The sequence below is a fragment of the Notamacropus eugenii genome, chromosome 3, assembly GCF_028372415.1.
Source record: "Notamacropus eugenii isolate mMacEug1 chromosome 3, mMacEug1.pri_v2, whole genome shotgun sequence".
Taxonomy (NCBI): Eukaryota; Metazoa; Chordata; class Mammalia; order Diprotodontia; family Macropodidae; genus Notamacropus; species Notamacropus eugenii.
Genome location: NC_092874.1, coordinates 435,732,774 through 435,753,148, shown reverse-complemented (window position 1 = coordinate 435,753,148; position 20,375 = coordinate 435,732,774). Strand labels below are relative to the sequence as shown.

Genomic DNA, 20,375 nt, shown 5'->3' with positions numbered 1-20,375 from the left:
GGTGTGCTAGTGCTCCTGCTTGCCCTGGGACTGCCACCCACAACAGTGACCTGAATCCAAGTATGGGAAAAGCAACAGAGTTTTGTCCCCAGTGCCAGCAAAGAGATCCCTGTGATCTCTGATCAGTTGTTCTTACTGTCTGTGGTCTGAGAGCTTCAGAAACAGCCTCTGCCTCTGCTAATTCAGTGGCTCCCAAGATGTAGTTTGCTAAGGCCCAGTCTGTGCTGGCCTGCTCTGGACTGTGCTCTAGTCTCACCCTGGTGCAACAGACCTTCTAAGTTTTCTTTGTCTGGAAAATTATTTCAGCTTGTCCTTTTGTGGGTTCTGCCATTTCAGTAATTGTTTTATGGCATTATTTAAAGGTTTCCAGAGGGTTTTGGGGGAGAGCTCAGTGAGAAACTGCTTTTTCTCTGCCATTTTGGCTCCACCTCCCACCAGTTGTACTTTTTAAGGAGTTGTTTTCTTCATTGGATTTTTGTATTTCATGTTCCATTTGGCAAATTCAACTTTTTAAGAAGGTGTTTTCTTTTCCCAAGCTATTGACTCTTTGTTTCATAATTCTCTTGCATCATTCATTTCTTTTCCCAATTTTTCTTCTACCTCTCTTATATGATTTTTTTTAAGCTCTTCCATGAGTTCTTTCTGGGCCTGAGACCACTTCCCATTTTTCTTTGGGGTTTTGCCCAGAGGTGTCTGGTTGTTGTCCTCTTCTGAGTTTGTGTCTTGTCTTCTTGTCACCATAATGACTTTCTAGGTCAGATTCTTTTTTTTGTTGTTTTTTTTGCTCATCTTTTTTGGCCTTTTTTCTTTTAAAATTTGATTTTTGTTGCCAGAATAGAAGAGGCACTGTCTCAGGCTTCTTGTGCCAGGGGCTTGCAGACCCTGGCTTCTTTCCCTGAGACCCAGGAGGGACCCTCATATCTGGTGCTGCCCTGAGGGTGGGAGTGGGGTGGCTGGGGCTGCTGATGGCCATCGGGAACCTGACAGCTACCTGGTGCTGAGCCAGGGTCCTAGTGCTGGTGTCTGTGCTGGCTGAGGCCAGTGGGGTTTTTCTGCATTTCCTTGAGGTTGTAGCTGAAGTACATGGTGGGTTGACTCCTGGAGGTCACCTCTTGCCAGGGGCTACAAAGAATATGGTGATTCTCAGAGCTGGAGTCTGCCCAGTCCCTTGGCTATTCTGAGGCAAGTGGGGAGGAGGAGGTCCTGGTGTTGGTGGTTGCCTCTCCACTGCACTGGAGCTCAGGATCTACTGCTGGTTTGCTGAGGTGGTGCTTTTTACTCGCTTGCTTCCTGTCCTGGACTGCACTCCCCTTTTACCTGAAAGAGACAGATCTTTCCTGTTGATCTTCCAAGTTTCTTGGGCTCAAAGATTGTTTCACCCTGTCTTTTTGCTGTTCCAGGATTTTTGGAGGAGCATGAATATGGGAAATATGGGGGAGGTGAATATGGGAGAATTACATCAATTTACTACTTACTCTGCCATCTAGGTAAAATTTCTTAAGATGAGAGCTACCCCAAAGCTACCCCAGGCTACAGCTGGAGGTAGTGAATTGCCTTTCATTAGAGTAGGGCTGGATGGCTACTTTTGAGGGGAAAAGTATGTGTTGACTAGAAAAACAAGGTCTCTTCCAGCTCTGAAATTCTGGAATGTACATTTTGAATAAACCAGGTCATTAAAGGCAACAGTTACAGTCACAAATCCATACACATGAGCAAAAAAAAAAAAAATTTCACAGAAACCAGGACAATGGTGGATTGTCACAAAGTTTATAGACATAATTCTGGTCATTTCTTTTGTTTTGTGGGCTTTTTTTTTTTTTGCTCTTATGTATATTCTTGTACTTGTTTGTGGAACTTAAACTTCATATTTTAAAGAAAAAGATTATCCATATGTTTAGATTCTCAGGTAGTGTTTGTAGGTGTCCTCCATTGAAGAGAGTCCTTCTTGATTGACTTTGAATTTGGGAAGTCTGGGTCTACACGCTTTTCCCAGTTACCTTAGCCTTGTGCTTTTAGGATGAACCTTTAACTCTGAAAATGCTATTTCTTTTCTAGCACATTTGCAGATCAGCAACCCTGGCTGGATGGGGGGAGCTGTATGGGCGCACTGGCTACAACTATATCTTCTCAGGTGAGTGCTCAACAAAAATCTCCCTGAATAAGAAAAATATGGATTCTAAAAGTTCCTATCTTGGCCTGTCTTTCCTCCACCAGTAGTAGAGGAATGGGATAAAAGAGGGAGGGAAAAAAACCAGGTATCCACATTAGGAATGGAGTCGGTAGACAGTGGGCATATAGGACATATCATAAGAATTGTCTTAAACTAAAGGGGATATTGCCCTGGAAAGTGCTGGGTAAATAATGTTCATTTTGATGTGGAGCACTAGTTTGTGTGTAGTCTGTGCCACTGCTGTGGGTAAAAACAGTGACAGAACATCCGTGTCATTGTCAACGGTACCTTGACTCTGAATGATTTCTGACAGGGGGCTCAGATGATGCTTGGGCAGATCCAGAAGACATTACAGAAGATGACTGTACACTTCGGTCAGTATTGAGTTGGAGTTGGGGAGATTGGGTAAGGTGAAGATTCACTGTCTGTACTGTTTTTCAAGACTGTTCCCATGTGCAGGGCATTGAGGTAGGAAGTAGACTCGAGGATTACACTGGCCTGAGACATGGTTGCTACCCTTAAGGACCTTGTTTAATTAGTAGGAAGATAGGTATAAGACTAGTATTTAAGTCAGAATGTGGTAAGTGCATAAAATGTTTTGTAGTTCAGAATCCAGAAAAGACTCTTTCCAAGTAAGAACACAAAATTCCTGTGAAACTTTTCTTCATTTCCTACCTCTGACTGCTTACCTAGAATAAATGATCATTCTTAAAGTTAGATTCACTGCTTCTCACCAAAAATTTTTTTACCTTCAAATATAGTCCTTATTGGGAAAAATTCTACCTGACAGAATAGTATAGGAAGCTAACTTCCTTTGATTTCTTTGCCCTATTTAGGGGTGGGAGGGAAGGATAGAGAAGAGGAGAAGAAATTGACTAGATGATTTTCTGAATTTTAAGTAAAACCTACTTTTTTCTAGGCAGAATTTAAATAGTTATTTGAAAGACTATCACATGGCATAAAAACTTTTTAGGGGGAAGTTGAGGATGTGACAAGGGTGAAGCATTCCTTGTCTAGAAGAAATAGTACAATTTCTGGTAAAATAAGGTATTGTGAACATACTGAGCACTTTTGTGATCCTCTGGAGTCTGAGATGCCTGGTGCTATAGAAGGAAGCACCCCACACAAAGGCTCCAGAGCTCCCCTCCACTTCTGCCCTGGGCTTTGTCCCCAGGACTCTGAGAAGTTCAACATCTTAAACTGCTTCAGCACCGTCCAGCTTCCAGAGTGCTTCAGCATTATCTTGTTTGAACTCTTTTGTTCTGTGACCTTGGGCAAGTCACTCCTCTAGGCCTCATTTTCTTCATCTGCAAAATAAGGGAATGGAACTCGAATGACCTAAGATCCCTGCCAGCTTCCAGTTCTGGTTCTGTAAGTAGATTGTGGAATCATGGACTATCGGAGCTGAAAGAGAATAAAGACATAACCTAGTTCTGTCTTCTCATTCTATGACATAGAGAAGTTGAAATGAAGTGAATTGTTTAGATCTAGGAAATAGTGGAACTGAGACTGGAGCATGTGTCTTCTGTCTTATGGTTCAGTGTTTTCACTATTCCATATTGTCTTAGATCCTTTCTAACAAGTACCCTTTCCTAGTTCCTATTCCAGATTCCCAGTGGATCTGTATTCCCATGATCTTAATGGCCTCCCCACAAGGTTAGAGAGCTTTGCTTGTACTTGAGAGTAGCAGAAATCTGGGATCATGAGGTCCAAGCCTGGTCCTGATGTCTACCATACTCTCTTCCTTTGGGTGAGAGGAAAGAGAACAGTAGATGCTGTGAAAAGAGCATTTAGTCATGGCTTCTTCATCTTCCCCCACTTGACCAGCTTCATGGTGAATCAAAGGGATGATAGCAATAAGCATTAGGAGCACAAACTGCTCTGAAGTTTTTGACAGCTTAAGGATCAGACAGATGTGGTCTTTGTCTTGTTCTGCAGAAGTATTAGGGCACATGAATGGACCTGCTGTTTTCACAAACAGCCTCCTGATATGCGTTTTTGTTTTTTAAGTCATGTAGATTGAAAACTGACTTAAAAGTGGAAAATGATCTTCTAATAGAAATGAAAGTGTGATCTCCCAGTTTGGCTCATGTCAGTTTGCTGAGACTATCTTGACTTGTCAGAAATAGCTTGCTTTCCTATTTACATGCTGCACAATTACTGTTTTTTGAAATGCATCCTTTTCAAAAGTCTCCCTTCCATCTTAGCACTCCCTAGAACCAATTGGTTACTTTGCCTTCAGTCTTTAGGTAAGTAGAAACTGTCCTCCTTGTAAAACTTGGACAACCTTGACTTTCTTTGTTTCAGAAGTGCTGACAATCAACTTTTTGATAAGGTTAGAGGACATGACATCAAATTGCTTCGGTATTTGTCAGTCAGATACATCTGTGACCTGATGGTAGAGAACAAGAAGGTTAAGTTTGGCCTAAAGTGAGTATGGTGCGTGAGCCCACACTAAGATAAATGTGTGAGTAGTGACTTCATAGGATTATAGGGCTGAAAAACGTTACTTGAGACCATTTCTTGTCCCCTCAGTCTTAAATCCTCAGTAACCTCAGATAAATTAGAATTTCTTATCCTTACAAGATTTAAAGAGAAACAGTGGTTTTCTTCAGAAGTGGTACATGTTGAGGTCAGTATGGCAAGTAGCAGCAAGTAACTTGTTAATCTGGTATAGCTTTCTATTTAGTTTCTATTAAAGATATTACCAGATGCGCTTTCCTCTTTTCCTATTCTCTGTTTGTCTTTACCTTGATCAGGATAGTGTAATGAGGTGGTGGGGAGAAGGAGGTCAGATTTCTCAACTGTGTGCAGAATGCTATCTCTAAGCCCTAAGATTCAAGTAGTCTGATAGTCCCACCTCCTCCTATATTCTGTCAGCTTTTGCTGTGGTATTAAAAAGCGGTCACTCTGGTCCCTTCTGTTCTGTGAGCATAAATTAGAGAGAGCAAAGCAGAAATTGAATCTGATTCATATTATCTTCTGTCTTAGTGTAACTTCTTCTGAGAAGGTGGACAAGGCCCAGCGATATGCCGATTTCACACTTCTCTCCATCCCATATCCAGGTATAGTTCATTTGAGACCACATGAACCATGGGCTCTGGGAAGCTAATGACTAGGCACTTTGTACTGGGTGTGAATGAAACTGGAAAACTCCCCTTTCTAGGTGGTAGCTGGTCTGTTGGGTGAATGGGATAGTAAGTGTTGGGTCCTTTCTGGTCAGAGGTGACGTTCTCATGAACACTTAAATATGTCAGTGTTCTGGGATGGGAAGAGGAGGAGGGGTTTGGCAATAACTAGTTGATGTATTTAAGCTTTTGATTATATATGTCTTGCTAAACTGAAAAAGATGGAAAGAAGGAACCAGAAAGGGAACAGAATTCATTGAGCGATTGGCATAACCACGTTTTAAGGGACTGTTTTTTGGGAGCCAGCCCCTTTAATTTGGACTATCCAAGGAGATTGGCATACATAAGAGAAGCTCTGGCACCATAAAAGGCACAGGATAGCATGATAGTAAAATCCAGATAGCATGGTAAGGGAAGTAAGATATTATCACAGACATCAGTTTTGTGAGCATCTTGGGACCGTTCAGTTCTTGGGAGAATATGCAGATAAGTCCTCAGTAATTTAAACTCCACATAGTAAAACAATATTGGCCGTGGACAATGATGCTATTGCGTACTTGTGTCATAACTCCAGGATTGAGGAACTAATGATGTAGTAAATGTTCCATGTTGCAACATTACTGCTTTCTAACAAAATGTTTGATGGAGAAGGTGGAGGGAGTAGTGTGTCAGTAGGTATGCTTGAATCTCTCAGCTTGATTGTACCTGCTTGGTATCTTCACTCCAAATTCTTACATATACATTTTTCCATCCTCCTGACCTGTGTGGTTTGTAGTTGAGACAAACTAGTCCCTATGCCATAGAATTTCAATACCCCTCATTTTATGAGAGAGGAAATTGAAGGAGGCCCAGGAAAGTTAAATAATATATCCTAGGTTACACACATAAGTGGCAGACCTGGGATTTGCCCACAGGTCTTCTCCGATTACAAATCTAGCAAGCCCGAAGCATGACTCCTAGTGAAGGAGCAGTGGGACCTATCTTAAGCTATTACTCCCAGGGTGAAGCTATTGCTGAGGGAATTAGTTAGAAAGGGCCACAGGCCAGATGGTGGAGAAGAAATAATAACCAAACCACTTCCATTCCAGTATTCACCAAATACCACCCCAAGGGTTCTTTGAAATCTGAAGATTGTGACTAATCCTCACATTTTCCTAGTTGTCTGTATCACCACAGGGTACATAATCTATGTATATTTAAATGGAAGTCTTATCTCAGGCAATTTTCAAGAAAAGATTGCCTTCTTGAAAGTGTTGGTTCTTGATCTTTCACCTTCCTCATGCCAGAAAAATAAGGTAGAGATAGTTGACTCCTATTATAACAAGTGTGCAGTTTCCAGAACAGAGCAATGAGCCAAGCAGGTAGCCCTAGAACACTGCTAGAACCTTAACTGTGTGATTGAAATTGTGAACATAGCTTTGGAAGCAGTTTTGCTGACCCTGGTCAGAGAGGTCTGTGATTGGGAATTGGTTTTCATAGTCTAGATTAGAACTACAGCATTAGTTCAGAGCTTTTCTAATTTAGACTGTTGTCCAAGTTTCTTGAAGATATGGGGGCATAGCAAGGAAGAGACCCTACAGTTGAATCAGCAGGAAGTTGAGAAGCATATCTGAGTTTGTGTTTTTTTCCCCTCTGGTCATGTTGTGATTTCACACTTCTCACTTCGATAACTTGCCTTTTTATCTCTTGGTGGCTTTGAAAGACTGCCTGGTCATAGATATGCATTGCCCTGGGTCCTGAGTCTGTCTGGTTTCTGTTGCCCTCTACTAGAGCTATTTTAGAAATGTGATTTGAGTTGAGCCTGGGTCCTCCCCTTTGTTCATGATGTGATCTTCTAGAGTTTGGGGAAACAGTGCAATTCACAAGAGTTCCTAAGATATTATTGACATCTCCTATGAATTTGGGCCTGGTGCCTCAGTCTGATTTCCCAGTGAGGTTCCCCAAGAATAGCCTGAAGTATCGCTGAAGATTGCTTTCTGAAATCTCACCCCAAAGCCATCAGAAGTGAAACACAAGGGATTAAATGGGGCAGGTGGTGTGTAACCAAAACTAAATAGCAAGTGAATGATATCAGTGTCATTAGGAAAGCATTTTCCAGGCCCCCTTTTCAGATGGGATCTTCCCCATAAAAATCCTGAATATGAACTTGGCTTCTCAGATTACTAGAGAGTCTTTGTTCAGGGCACAACAGCATCATTGCCTTCTGAGGACTATGTCTGACTTGGACATGGAACAGTATCCTCAGAAAGCAAAGAGTAAGGTGCGGGATTTGGATTCAGAGACCCCAGTTAAAGTTTCAGCTGTGTGACATTGGATGAGTCACTTGTATGAGCCTCAGCTTATTCATCTGTAAAATGGAAGTGATATTTTTTTATTACCTACCCTCACAGGGTGTTTGAGGGCCAAATGAGCCTAATGTATGTATTTTCTGACTCTAAAGTGCTATTTTATGTAATCTACTGTTACTAAGATTATTTGAGGAACTGAAAGTAGACTATAACTATCTAGTTCAAAAGTGTTCTCTCCAGCACTGGGTGTTAGTGAGGTTTCCCCTAGATTTAGCACAACAAATGTTATACTCTCCTCTTTATATCAACTACAAAGTAAAGACTTTGGGGGCAGTGGTTTCTAATTTCCCTACAGTAGTGTACTGTGTGGGTATCTGAGCATCCGCCCTATCCAAGATCCCTTTGAGCAAAACATCAGTAGCCTGTGTCTTCCTTCGCTAAGGCTACCTGGTATGTGCCACTGCTACCTTTGTGCAGTGTTCAGTGGGAATCCTTCCAGTGAGTAATACCTTCCTCCCCTTTCTGGTATTTGCCTCTTGGGATTGGTACCAGTGACTAAAACTAAAGGAAAAAGGGAGAAGGGAAGAATAATCGCTGTTGTTAAAGTTAAGGTTCTAGCTTGAGAAATGCTGACTCCTGAATAGCTGAATGATCCAGAGTGGGGAGACATGGAGTCGGATCCTCCAGGGCTGAGAGTCTTGGCTTTTAGTCCAGGTGAATCCTTGAAGGATGTAGCTCCCAAAAGGCACCTTGCTTATTCTCTCTTCCTCTTTCAGGCTGTGAGTTTTTCAAGGAGTATAAAGATCGGGATTACACAGCTGAAGGGCTTGTTTTTAACTGGAAACAGGTACAGGAAATAATTTGTAACTAATTTGGGATCTGTGTGGAGGAGGCCATAGTGGAGGCCAAGAATAGCCAAGGGAATTTATTTAAGAGAAAAAATCTGCCCCCTCTCTCCTCTCCCCGCCCCATTCTCTCAACTTCTTGTCTATTTCTTTCCCAAATTCATTCCATCTTTTCCCTTTTCAACCTTCTCATCCTTGATTCCCACCTCCTATGTTATTATTAGAAAACACTTGGCTCCAACATCCTTGCACATTCTCAAGCTAATGTGAGCATTTCAATAACAGAAAAAAAAAAAAAAAGGAATTATTCTCAACAACCAGCATGACCTTTAGGGGTAGGATTTGGTCTCTTCCCCATTCACTGAGGAAGGAGTTGAGGAGTTTATACTGTAAGTTGGAGATTTAGTGGGAGCTGCTTTTTGCCTTTAGCAAGTCACATGCCAGCCTGAAAATAGTTCATCATTAATAGTTAACCAACTCTATTTTTTAAGCTATCACGGATCTCAAGTATCCATCCTCTGTAATACTTGGATAAGAGAAGATAAGGGTCTGTTTTCATACCACCTGAAAATGGTTCCTGTAAATGACCATTCCATCCTTTCATGTACATTCCTGTGCTTCTGACAAGTGTCTCTCTATTCTCAGGATTATGTTGATGCGCCATTAAGTATCCCTGTCACTCTGACTCGCTCTTTGAACATTGACTGGAGTGAGTACCAGGTAAGGGAAGGATTTGGGGGTACAGGAAACAGATGAGATTAACTCATGAACACTTCTGGTAATCTGAAGCAAATTGGTCCCTCAGAGGGGAGGAGGAGGAGGGAGAGACAGATGGTACAAAATGGGTTTGTGCCTAACCTGCTTAGGATTCTGTTCCTCACTTGCCTTCAGTACTAATAAAAGTTTCTCAAGTAGATTTTCAACTCCCACACCCCGAGTTGACTCCATTTCCACCATCTATACTTCTCACTGGTCTTGGACATTCGTTCCACTTTTGTATTCTCGTTGTTTGTATGTCTTCCCTATGAAATTGTCTGGAAAGGGCTGTGGCTTATTCATCTTTGTGTACCTGGCATTTACAAGCTAAGTGTTGGATGAATAAGTAGAGCTGGCTTTCTTAATCCTGTGCTCAAGGACTAGCCTTGGTGGCATGATACCTCTAGGATAAATCCCAAACTCCTTTGCTGGTCTAAAGCCCCTTACAGTCATGCTCCAGGTTTATTTCATATTCTTCTACTTCACACATGCTATGAGCCAACCATCTGGTAGACTTGTTGCCTCAAGTCCACATGACATCTCTTTCCTCCCTGCCTTGGGTTGTGCCTCATGCCTGGAATAGATTTCTTCCTGTCTTTCACATTTTACTAATCCGTAACTTCAACATTGAACTAAAATGCTGTATTTTTTCCTAACCTACTTTGTTAGTAGCACCTTCTCTTGCTCAAGTTATGTTATGTATATGCTTATATCTTTACTTGCTTCTGTCTTCTTATCCACTCAGTAGAGTATAAGCTTGAGAGCTGGGACTTTGTCTTATTTTTGTCTTGCTATCTTTATCCCTTATACACAATAGAGTTTAATAAATGATTACTGTCTTGAATTTAAAACCCCTTCCCTTTCCCCCCTCACCCAAAAAAGGGAGGGTAAGGGACTAATGTACTCTGACCAGGAATAGTGAAAAAGTGCTTAAACTAATTAGATTATATGGGCTTTGAAATTATTCCTGCTCCATTACCTCTTATTGAGGACACCTGATGTGCAAGTACACCAGAAATCTTCCCATATGCGTGGTTATGGCATACAGCCCATGCTGGCCTGTGATCAGGATTAAACACTGAGCAGTATTATTGGGCTTATTCTTGCAACCAGCAATCATCAGTGTTTACTCTTCTTCTCCTGCCTTATGTCTGCTACATTCTTGAGATAGGAAAGGAGTAGTTAGTGATAGAAAAAAATGTTTCATATAGAGCTTATTTTCTCCAGTTATGGGAAAGGATGAAGGCAGGTGTGCATTTAGCAATTGCTTTGTTCCCCTGTAGAAGGGCAACAGTAGTTTCCAAGTAAAAACTAGGGATTGGTTGGAGTAGAGGTTGAGGTGCAAAGTTTAGGTTTTTCTGTAGACAAAGCTCCAATGGATACCTTTCCAAATCTCCTTTCTGGACTCCATTCCAAATTATTCTTCCCAGTCAGAACCCTTTTCCTCAGTGACCTGTGGAGAAATCGGATCTAGTGGTTATGTTACAAAGGTTCATATTACTGTTAAATGTTTCTGGAATAAGTCACATCTTTAAAAGACGGATATCCAAAAAATGAATGTCAAGTATGGTAGTGCCTTTTTTCCAAAATTATCTCCAGTTTATTTGTATCTCTTGTTTGTATTTAACTGTTTGCATGTTGTACACCTCCATTAGGCATGAGTTTTTGGAGAGCTGGAACTGGTTTTTGCCTTTCTTTGTATCCCTGTTACTTAGCACAGTGTCTGAAACACAGTAGGCATTTAAATACTTGTTGATTTGACGTTGATGAGTGGTTAGAGAAGGCTGTCTTCTCATCATTTTTCAAATGTAATATGTATTTGAGAGACACTGGGAAGTTCAGTATTAAGGCCTTCCTTGGCCCTTCAATCTTCAGTCTTTTTATCATAAACTTAAGTTTTATAGTCTGTTTCATTTTGTTCCCATTGGTTTAGCTGAAGGCAGGGAGTAGGAAAGGAGCAGTTGAACCTGAATCCTAATTACTTCTGCAAGTTAGCATGCCTGAGTGTAGAGACCTGTGAACTCCAGAGTCAGGAGAACCTAAGGTTAAATCTCTAGTCAAAAACTTAATTGCTACATGACCTTCATCAAGCCTCAGTTTCCTGACCTGTAAGATGACAATAATAGCACCTACTTGACAAGGCTTTTGAGGATTAAATGTGAACATGCATTAAGTACTTTTTGTCAACCATAATATTTTGTATAAATGGTATTTATTATTAATATGACCTTAGGAAGGTCACTTAACTCTCTCCTGGTGTTCACTTCTTCCTCTGTAAAATGAGCATGAAATAGAATGATCTTTTGCTTTATGACCCCAAAACAGATACCTTGTTCCTACAGAACTGCCTTATCTGCAGTACTGGCTCACCCACACCATATGGCCTCACGTCTCTTCCAAGGGTCCCTGGGCAGAAGAACTAATTCTAGCTACAAGTAAATGCTGTTTCTTTAGATATTTGTCCACTTCAGGAGACAGGCTCTTCCTAGTGTGATCAGTATTTCATACTTTTTCAGGGGAGATGGAATTTTAAGGAAAAGCCTGTCCTTTTGTCCTTTTCTGGCTATCACATTGAACAGTGACATCAACCACTTGCTTTATTCTCTATCCTCCTAGTGACCTTGAGCAGCCCAGCTGCAGAGAAGCAATAGTTTCCTTCCATGGGAGCTGTTTCTCTTTCTACACAGGCGTTGTGTGAAAATGCTTAAGGATATATATTCTGACTAGGTTGTCCTTTTGGTTCATTCAATGTCAGGACTTGTATCCTGTTTGGAAACAGGTAAATTTCAGTGTTCAGTTTTAGATTACATCATCCTTACTCCGGGAATAATAACACCAGCAATAGCATTTGGATAGCACTTGTGTGCTAAGCACACTTTGCAAATATTACCTCCAGTGATCCCGTCTATGGCCAGTGAACGAGCTCTTTCCTGTCTCTAAGATTCTATCTTCCAGTGTAGCAGTTTGTTGGTTGGTGTTGAATTCTAGCCCATGTCTCCGATGCACTTGGTTAACTTGCTGAGCTCTGTTACTAGAAGCACTGTTTTTGTTCTACCCTGTAATCGTATGGTGCTTTCAGATGTTGCCTGTGAGGTTAGAAGCTTCCATTTCTTCCATCTTTGTCTGTCTTTATCTTTGTCTTTCTCCCTGAGCCTCAGCTTCTCAAAGTCTCCCATCTTTCTTGACCTACCTTCAGCATTGATGAAACCATACCTTCTTCCCCTCCCCAGTTCTCTGAAAAATTGCAGCTCAGGAGATAGCTAGCTGTTCACAGGGGTGTGTCTGACATGTTGAGCTGGAGCAGTTGTGAGACCCCTGTGTGTTACTGCGGGTAATGACTTTATTAGCTCAGAGCTGCAGTGTTTGTCTCTGGAGCTGCTAAAAGTGGGTCAGACCTCTCTAGGGTCCAGGGAGGGTCAGGTAGATGAGTCTGCTTTAAATTCCTGGGAAAGCCATTCCAATTACAGGTGGTGCATTCATCCTGGCTTCCCTTGGGAGGCTCTCCTCTTCCTGGTATTCACCTCCCTATTCATGCAGCTGCCTAGCTCTGATAAGCAGTTGTCAGGACCTTGCTTCTGGTGGGAAGGACTGGTAAAACTGGGTCACAAGCCCTGAGGATTTGAGGATTCTGAACACGCAGTGTCTTCGAGGTTGGGGTAGGGCACTTGACCTGGAGAAGCTACCTCAGTGATTCTGCTGAGTTCCACATCTGCTGATAGAAGTTAGGGGTTGTCTGGGCCTTTACCTCTCTTTCTTCTCCATGCCCATTACCTTTTTCTGGTTAAAAGAGATCAAACAGATAAGGGAATATTGCAGTCTGATCATCCTGTTTGAGCAGCCACATTAAAGGTTGTGGGGCCTTGGGAGAGTTAGGATTAGTGATTTCTTTCTCTTTTGGGTTTTTTTTTTTAAGTTAACATTTTGGACTGTTAACTGTAATTTATAGTAATAAGCACAATGAGTAGATCTGATCGAGAACAAGATCATTTATATGTTTGTACATTGTGTTCAGGATGTAAGAATCTCCTTTCCCAAGTTCCCTACCATTTCTAACCACAAGCCTTGTATCTCCTTTCTTCCTCTTTAGAGCTGGGACCTGGTGCAACAAACTCAGAACTACCTGAAACTACTGCTTTATATAGTCAACAGTGAGGGTAAGGACTCGTTTCCAGTGTGCCGCTCCTTGGAGCTGATGCCCCTTGTTTTCCCTCATTCATATAACCCACTCATCCAGTTGTCGGGGCAAGGCACATGCACAGTTTGTACACTTGGACGCCATTGAATGCTTCCCCAAGGCATCCTGTAAGCAAGCTAATGGGTGTAGGCATTCTCCACTGAGTTAGTTAATACCCTTGAAAGCTGTGGTTGGTACACAGAGTTTCTTGTAAACTCATGACAAAGTATCAATATGTTAAGGTAACTGGTTGTTCTTAGGTCATGAGTATTAGCATTGTAATGAGTTAAATTCTCTTCCCATCCCCACATAACATCTCTTGCTATTTAGCTAGGAAAGGCAATTTGGAAGGGGATGGAAATAGTGAACTTTAAAGCCAAACCCTTAGTGCTATGTAATGCCTGATTTTAAAATTTGTTTGATTTTTACATCAGTCCTTACAGATATTAACATCACACCCCACACCCCCTTGAAGTGAGTCTTCCTTGTAACAAAAAAAAAGCTGAACAAAACTAAAGCAACATATATCAGCTGCATCCATTAGATACAACATTTCATAAATGTCCTCCTCTGTTTTCCCAGCAAAGGAAGGGTGTTGCATTTCCTCATCTCTTTCCTGGGACCAAGATTCCTGCCTGTTGTTTGCTGTAATCAGCTTCATAGATAATTAGAATAAGTTTGGATTTAGCCATTGTCATATTAGCATTGCCAGGAGAGTATCATTCCCTGAATTATTGTAGTGCAGTCTGTAAGACTTCTTTAAGGGGTGGGATTTTAAGGATGACTGACATTCCTACCTACTGGTCAGGATGATCACAGATTCCATTTTTTTTTACTGCCTGTTCTTTGGTTCTCTTTTGGTCCTCATTCCCCTTGCCTCTTGATCAGATGACAGCGGGCTGTTGGTGCACTGTATTTCAGGCTGGGATCGGACACCTCTCTTCATCTCCCTCCTACGCCTTTCCTTGTGGGCAGTAAGTATAGACTAGGAAGCCTCCTAAAGTATAAAGTATCTAACTTTCAGTACGTTGGGAGAGTTCTGATGATTGATTTCTTCCCCAACCCTACCCTTTTGTTTTCCCCTAGAAAAGGTAGCTATTTGGTGAAATAGAGAACTCCCTATTTTAAACCGTTATGGAAGAACCTGTGGCTGTATTTCTGGGCCATTGATCTCCATTCACTTATGCTCTAGACCTCTGGGTTGGTTCAGTGGGACCTTGTGAATTCTGTTCTACTGAAAGTGGGTGACCTTCGTCTGCTGTCCAGGTCATAGGTGCGCGCACCCCCATGGGAAGGGCTATTTTCTGATGTCTGCACTCTGTTCGCAGGATGGGTTGATCCATGTAACCCTGAAGCCTGCTGAGATCCTCTATCTGACTGTGGCCTATGACTGGTTTCTCTTTGGGTAGGTCCCACATGAGTCTATGGGAGGATATGGGGCCTACTTCTGGTTGTCACTATGTATTTAGAAGTCATATTTCTCTGACTGTGGGAATGGAGGAAGCCTCTGTCCCCTTGGAATAGAGTGCTGAGACATACCCAGCCCTCATCATAGGGTACTATCTAGAATGACGCACATTTATCCTTGGCTTATTAGTTTGGGCCCCTTTTGTGAGTGGCCTCATTTCCCTTTCTTTCTTCAGACACATGTTGGTAGATCGACTCAGCAAAGGAGAGGAGGTGAGTGTTACTTTTTTGTGTATCCACTGAATGGGACAGCTATAACCTTAAGTGGCTTCTTGCCAAGGAGGAACAGAATCCACTGATTCCCATCCCCACCCCCTTCCCTCTTTGGTAAAGAGGTTTCTGGCTTGGCCCATGCCAGCAGAACTGGGATTTGGTATTAAGGGTTCCCATCCCAGATAAATTTTCCTTTTTCTTCTATTCCTTTAACTTCTACAGGGATCTTTTTGTCTTACCCTATGGTTGTGTGTGTGATCTCATCCGCTTTGATTTCTCAGTTCCTGACTCCCACTTTTCCTACCTCATCCTTGCCCACTTGTCCCCAATTCATTGTCTTACCACTATTCCTGCTTCCTAATTCTTTAACACCAAATAACAATTCTAATCATGTTCCTTGAGCAACGACCACAGTGCTAGGATTAGGACATCTACCCAAAGTCATGTGGTCTGATCTGCAGACCTTGCTGGTTCTCTGATTACTTCTTGTTTGGACTCCATTTCCTCTTCCTTCTCAGATGTTAATCAGTGGCAATATCAAGCCAGTTAGTGTCACGTCATCCTCTCCTGATGATGACCGTAGTGCCTTTTTAGTACTTGAGATATATGTGGATGTGATGTTTTTCAAACCATTGTGTTTGTCCTTTCCTTTGGTTTTTCTGTTGTCTTTCTGGCTTCCTTCTCCTAAAACCCTCTTGAGACTTTCTCCTCTCATTCTGGCCTTTCTTGTTACCTCTTCGGCTCTTCCATACTTGCTTACATCGCTTGAGTGGTAAAGGGCTCTTATGCTTTTTGATTCACAAGCCTCTGACACTGGCCAAAGTCTGGGACTTCATTAAAAGGATTCTGTTCTGGTTCCCTTCCATTTTCATTACACCTGAGAATACAGGGTCACTCCGCATTATACCCATTCTCACTTTGCCCAGGAGAACTTAATATGAAATGGGGTTCTCTGCTTTTGTACACACAGTACAACTGTTAGACCAAATAATTACCAAATAATTTCCACATGCTTCACCCCAAGCAGTATCTCAGGAAAGGGCCTCTTCTGCTGGGCATCAAACCCTTCCGGTGTTAAGTTGGCCCCTCAAGAGAAGCCTGAGAAGTTAGGGTGGGAAAAGAAAGAAAGAGGCTGGGCAGAGGGGGAAGAAGGATTCTTTTCAACCAAGTAGTGGGAGGGAAGAATGTGGAACTACTTCTGCTGAACAATTTAATTGAACAGATGTTAACTAAATAACTTCTAACTGTAGACCACTTTTCAGCACTGGGAAGAGCCACAAAAAGTTTAGATAAGGTCCCTGGCCTTATGGCACTTCTTATGGTTTAGGAGGGAAATGGGATACAGACGATGAGACATGGTGGAGTTATTTGCCAGACTTGGAGTTAGGAAGTGCTCACTTGCCAGATTACCTCTGATGTATATGATCTATATGACCATGTGACCTCTGAACCTGAGTTTCCTCATCTGTAAAAGGGTTAGGGTTAATCCTACCTCTCAGGATTGTCATGAGGCTCAATGAAAATGTATAGAAAGCACTTGGGAACCCTTGAAGCGATATTTGGAAGTCAGTTATTGTGTGAATGTTGCATAGGTAACTAATACCAAATGATGGGTTTGGGTATAAAACACAGTGCTATGGCAGAGGGAGGGGAGGAGATCAGGGAAAGCTATGTAAAGGGGTGACATTTGGCCATTTCTGTCCCCTCCTAGCTTCAAAACCAGGCCCACACTATTCATGCTGACAGTTTGGCCTAACTCTCTCAGAACTTTCATATGACCCCAGCTCTAGGTGTTAATTCATTCCTCTGTGACCTACATATGTCCTTTATTTATCTCTGGGGATTTGGAGGGACCCGGTGGAATCATGCTGTGGCTCTAGGCCAACTTTCCTTTCCCCATGTCCCGAGGAGCTACAAACCAGCAATGGGTCAACCTGATTATTTCCTTATTTCCACCATCACCATAAAAACTCCTCTGTTCTCCTGCTTCTTGTCAGCAGTCCTCCTGCCATGTTCATTAATCCCTCCATTATCTCCTTCCCCAGCTGTTCTTTCCTAGTAGCCTCCTTTCCTGAGATTAAAAAAAAAAAAGCTTCTAATCCTCTTGGCCTTCTCAACAGCACAGAAATCATGTGGCCCTTTTTGGTAGCAGGGAATGTGAAACCTGGGGAGTTGACAGGTGGAGCTTGAGAAACACTGGCCCAATCTCTTGGTCTGTTGGGAGAGGAAAATAAACTGCCTTTCTCCCTCTTCCTGCTACCTCTTCTTTCTATTCCTGTCCTCTGGTCCTTAGGTCCCTCTTCCTGACTGTATTCTGTGAATTCCATAGACTGTGTACCTTCTTAGTAAGTCTGTCTGGAGACTGGCTTGGTTCACTTTGTGTCAGTCCCAGAGGACTGACAGGTCATTCTCCATACTTGAGTCCATCTGGTTTTGGAGGCTAGGGGTGGGGGCAGGGAAGGGGAGGCCACCAGTGAACAGGAAGAGGCTTTGGCTCTCTCTCTTCAGAGCCTAATGTTCTCACTCCATGGACTGATTTTTGTCTTTCCTTCAGATTTTCTTCTTCTGCTTCAGTTTTTTGAAGCACATCACCTCTGAGGAGTTCTCTGCTCTGAAGTCACAGAGGTAAGGAGCCTTGCCTTCAAGGTCCTGGCCATTTGTACTTCAGTGGGCAAGGAGAAGGACCCCAGTGGCCTGACCCAATTCTTCCTTAATGTATTGCAAATTTGGTAGATCAAGAAGTGGGACAGATTCCAGAAGCACCCACCAAAAGGTCCCCTAGATTCTCTTGTCATCAGAAGGATCTCTGGAGTAAGCAGAGCTCAGGCAACGTCTTGAGATCCTTCAAGGGAATTTTTGGTGTTGAGGGCAATATGCTAGTGAAGAGGTGGGAGTTGGTCCTTAGATCCACTGTCTTGTGGTTCCCATTGTACTGTTACTATGAGGAAACAGCCAGATCTTCATCAGTCTCTTGCAGTTCTTACCCTGTGAATTAGTTTTAATAGTGTGACAACTATACTTAAACATAATGGATTTATTTTATGGTCCTATTATGTTTTTATCAAAACATTCAAAGGAAGGGACCATAGGCTTCCCCACATTGCCAAAGAAGTCATGAATAAGGTTAAGAACCCTTCACTAGTTATATTGAAATAGTTACCAGAAGACAAGTTCATAGATTTCAGTTTAAGAACTACTGGTTGGAGGCCAGTAGAAGTCATGTCATTCTCTCTGCTGTTTCTTATTAGAGATTTCCATTCATAGCAAACAGCAGAATTGCCTGGCTAGCTGTTTCATCTCTTTTTCAAGAGCTGTAATCCTCCATTTCCTTTGTTACTGAGAATAGTATCCTAACATAAGCTTTATTAAAAAAAACAAAAAAAAAAACCTCAGCAGCCACAAGGAGTCAAAAGAACTTTTACATGGATTTGTAGCCACATTAAATTCTGACCATATGTAAATACATACCATCATTCTTCTTTATAATTGAGGAATAAAACGGCTTCCAGCTTGGGAACCTGGGACATGGTAAAGGGTAATTATCATGATAGCTTTCACATAGTAGTTACTAAGCACCTTTAAATACATTATCTCACTTCATTAAGGAATCTTGACCTTTCAGTTGATGGCTGCTACAGAACTCCCACCTAGGTAGGCTGAGGTATGTTAGCTCACCTCCACTAAGTCTGGTCTCCCAGGAAATATATTTAGATGCTTTGTCTGGCTCTGAAATCCAAACTTTAATCTTGGCGTTGGAAGGTATGCTTTCTATACCTGAAATTCAAGGGGTTCGACGAGCGTTACTAGTCTACTTTGTGCCAGCTCAGAATACAAATACAGAAAATGAAAATTATTTTTGCTTTCAAAGCATTTACATTGTAATGGGGGAGACAAGTATATAGTTAGCATTTATATGTTGCTTTTTTAAGGCATATGTACAACAATTACGCAAAAAATAAATACAAGGTAGTTAGGGATAGAAGGCACTAGCAGTTGGGGAAAGACATTGGAAAGAGCTTCATGTGGTGCTTCAACCTCATCTTGAAGAGAAGTATTTTCCAAGATAGTTGAATGAAAAAAAAGTACAGTCCAGACCTGAGGTACAGCACCACAAAGATATAGAGACAGGAGATGAGTGTTGTGTGTAAGGAATAGAGAAGGTAGCTATAGCAAGATTTGGCAACTGTTGGGGTGAGAGAGAACTAAGGGGTCAAGGATAAAGCCAAGCTTAGAAGCCTAGAAAAATGGTGGTACCTTTGACAGAACTGGACAGTTCAAAGCAGGCGTGAGTTTGAGGGTGAGTAAAGGCATAATGAGTTAAGTTTTAGGCATGATGAGCTTGAGGTCTCTCAGGCATCAGGAGACATTAGTGATGCAGGATTGCAGCCTAGGATGCAGCCCAATGACCATGGCACATGGTATAAATCAATATTAGACCAGAGGATGCCCAGGGGTTGCCTGATCATGGAGAAAGGTTCGTCAAAGAATCCAGCAGCAATTCTGATAGCTTGAAGATCTTGTCATAAAGTCAGCCGATCTTATTTCATTGAACACTTGGCAGTTTCTGGATCTGCTTGTGTTCTAAACAGTTAACTGGGAAAGGAGCAACTAGGCTTTGGCCTTAAAACTTGCTGATTCTCCCATCTGTGCTGTAGATCAGTGTCTCTTTTTTTTTCTCCAGAAGGAAGAGCCTTCCAGCCAGGGACACGGGCTTCACTGTAGACGACATTTGTACCATGAGTGAGTTGTGGGACCCCTGTCCTGTCAATATTTGCAGGCTGCAGCCCCTATACCTAGCAGTAGCAGCAGGGGTGGAGATGGTACAGGGTCTTTGGTACCTGGCACTGTTGGCTTTCTCCTCTCAAAAATGACTTTTTTTTTCCCTTGGTCTCTTCAGAAAGGAGGGATCGGGGTAGCACAACCAGCCTAAGTAGTGACTTCTCCCTGGTCACTGAGAGTTCCCCAGGAGCAACTGGGAGCTTCCAGTATGAACCTGTGGACCCAAGCTCAGCAGCAACACAGACACAGACTTCTTGGTAAGACACCAACCTGGAACTAGTCCCAAGTATGGCAGTAGCCATAACTAGCACAGCTGGGGACTTGGCTGGAGTCAAGACCAAAGCGGGCCACCTGTGGATGATATACAAAATGAAGCTTTGTTCCCTGAGTGACTCGCTGCCCCCTCTAAAGATAGCCATCTGCCAAGGGCCACCACTGTGGTCAAGTGCATACCATACAAAAGATAAGGAGTCTCTTTTTATGATGCTATTGACTCCTGTGAGCCTGCTATACCTGCTGGGAGTCAGTGGATAGACAATATCTCCCCTCCGGAGA

At 42.3% G+C, this 20,375-nt stretch overlaps 1 protein-coding gene across 5 annotated transcripts in view; it reads left to right on the top strand.

Annotated features, from left to right (window-relative positions):
* Positions 1 to 20,375, top strand: part of MTMR14 (myotubularin related protein 14) — a 54,102-nt gene that overhangs the window by 18,595 nt on the left and 15,132 nt on the right. For 2 of the 5 annotated variants that reach the window (XM_072598571.1, XM_072598568.1), the window contains exons 4-16: positions 2,056 to 2,131; positions 2,484 to 2,544; positions 4,481 to 4,600; positions 5,162 to 5,235; positions 8,363 to 8,433; positions 9,077 to 9,151; positions 13,275 to 13,341; positions 14,250 to 14,335; positions 14,690 to 14,766; positions 15,005 to 15,041; positions 17,596 to 17,666; positions 19,723 to 19,781; positions 19,939 to 20,077. In XM_072598571.1, coding sequence (XP_072454672.1) covers positions 2,056 to 2,131; positions 2,484 to 2,544; positions 4,481 to 4,600; positions 5,162 to 5,235; positions 8,363 to 8,433; positions 9,077 to 9,151; positions 13,275 to 13,341; positions 14,250 to 14,335; positions 14,690 to 14,766; positions 15,005 to 15,041; positions 17,596 to 17,666; positions 19,723 to 19,781; positions 19,939 to 20,077 — 1,013 coding nt within the window. Of the gene's footprint in view, positions 1 to 2,055; positions 2,132 to 2,483; positions 2,545 to 4,477; positions 4,601 to 5,161; positions 5,236 to 8,362; positions 8,434 to 9,076; positions 9,152 to 13,274; positions 13,342 to 14,249; positions 14,336 to 14,689; positions 14,767 to 15,004; positions 15,042 to 17,595; positions 17,667 to 19,722; positions 19,782 to 19,938; positions 20,078 to 20,375 lie in introns of all 5 variants that reach the window. The other 3 variants (XM_072598570.1, XM_072598566.1, XM_072598569.1) reach the window with 2 other exon arrangements.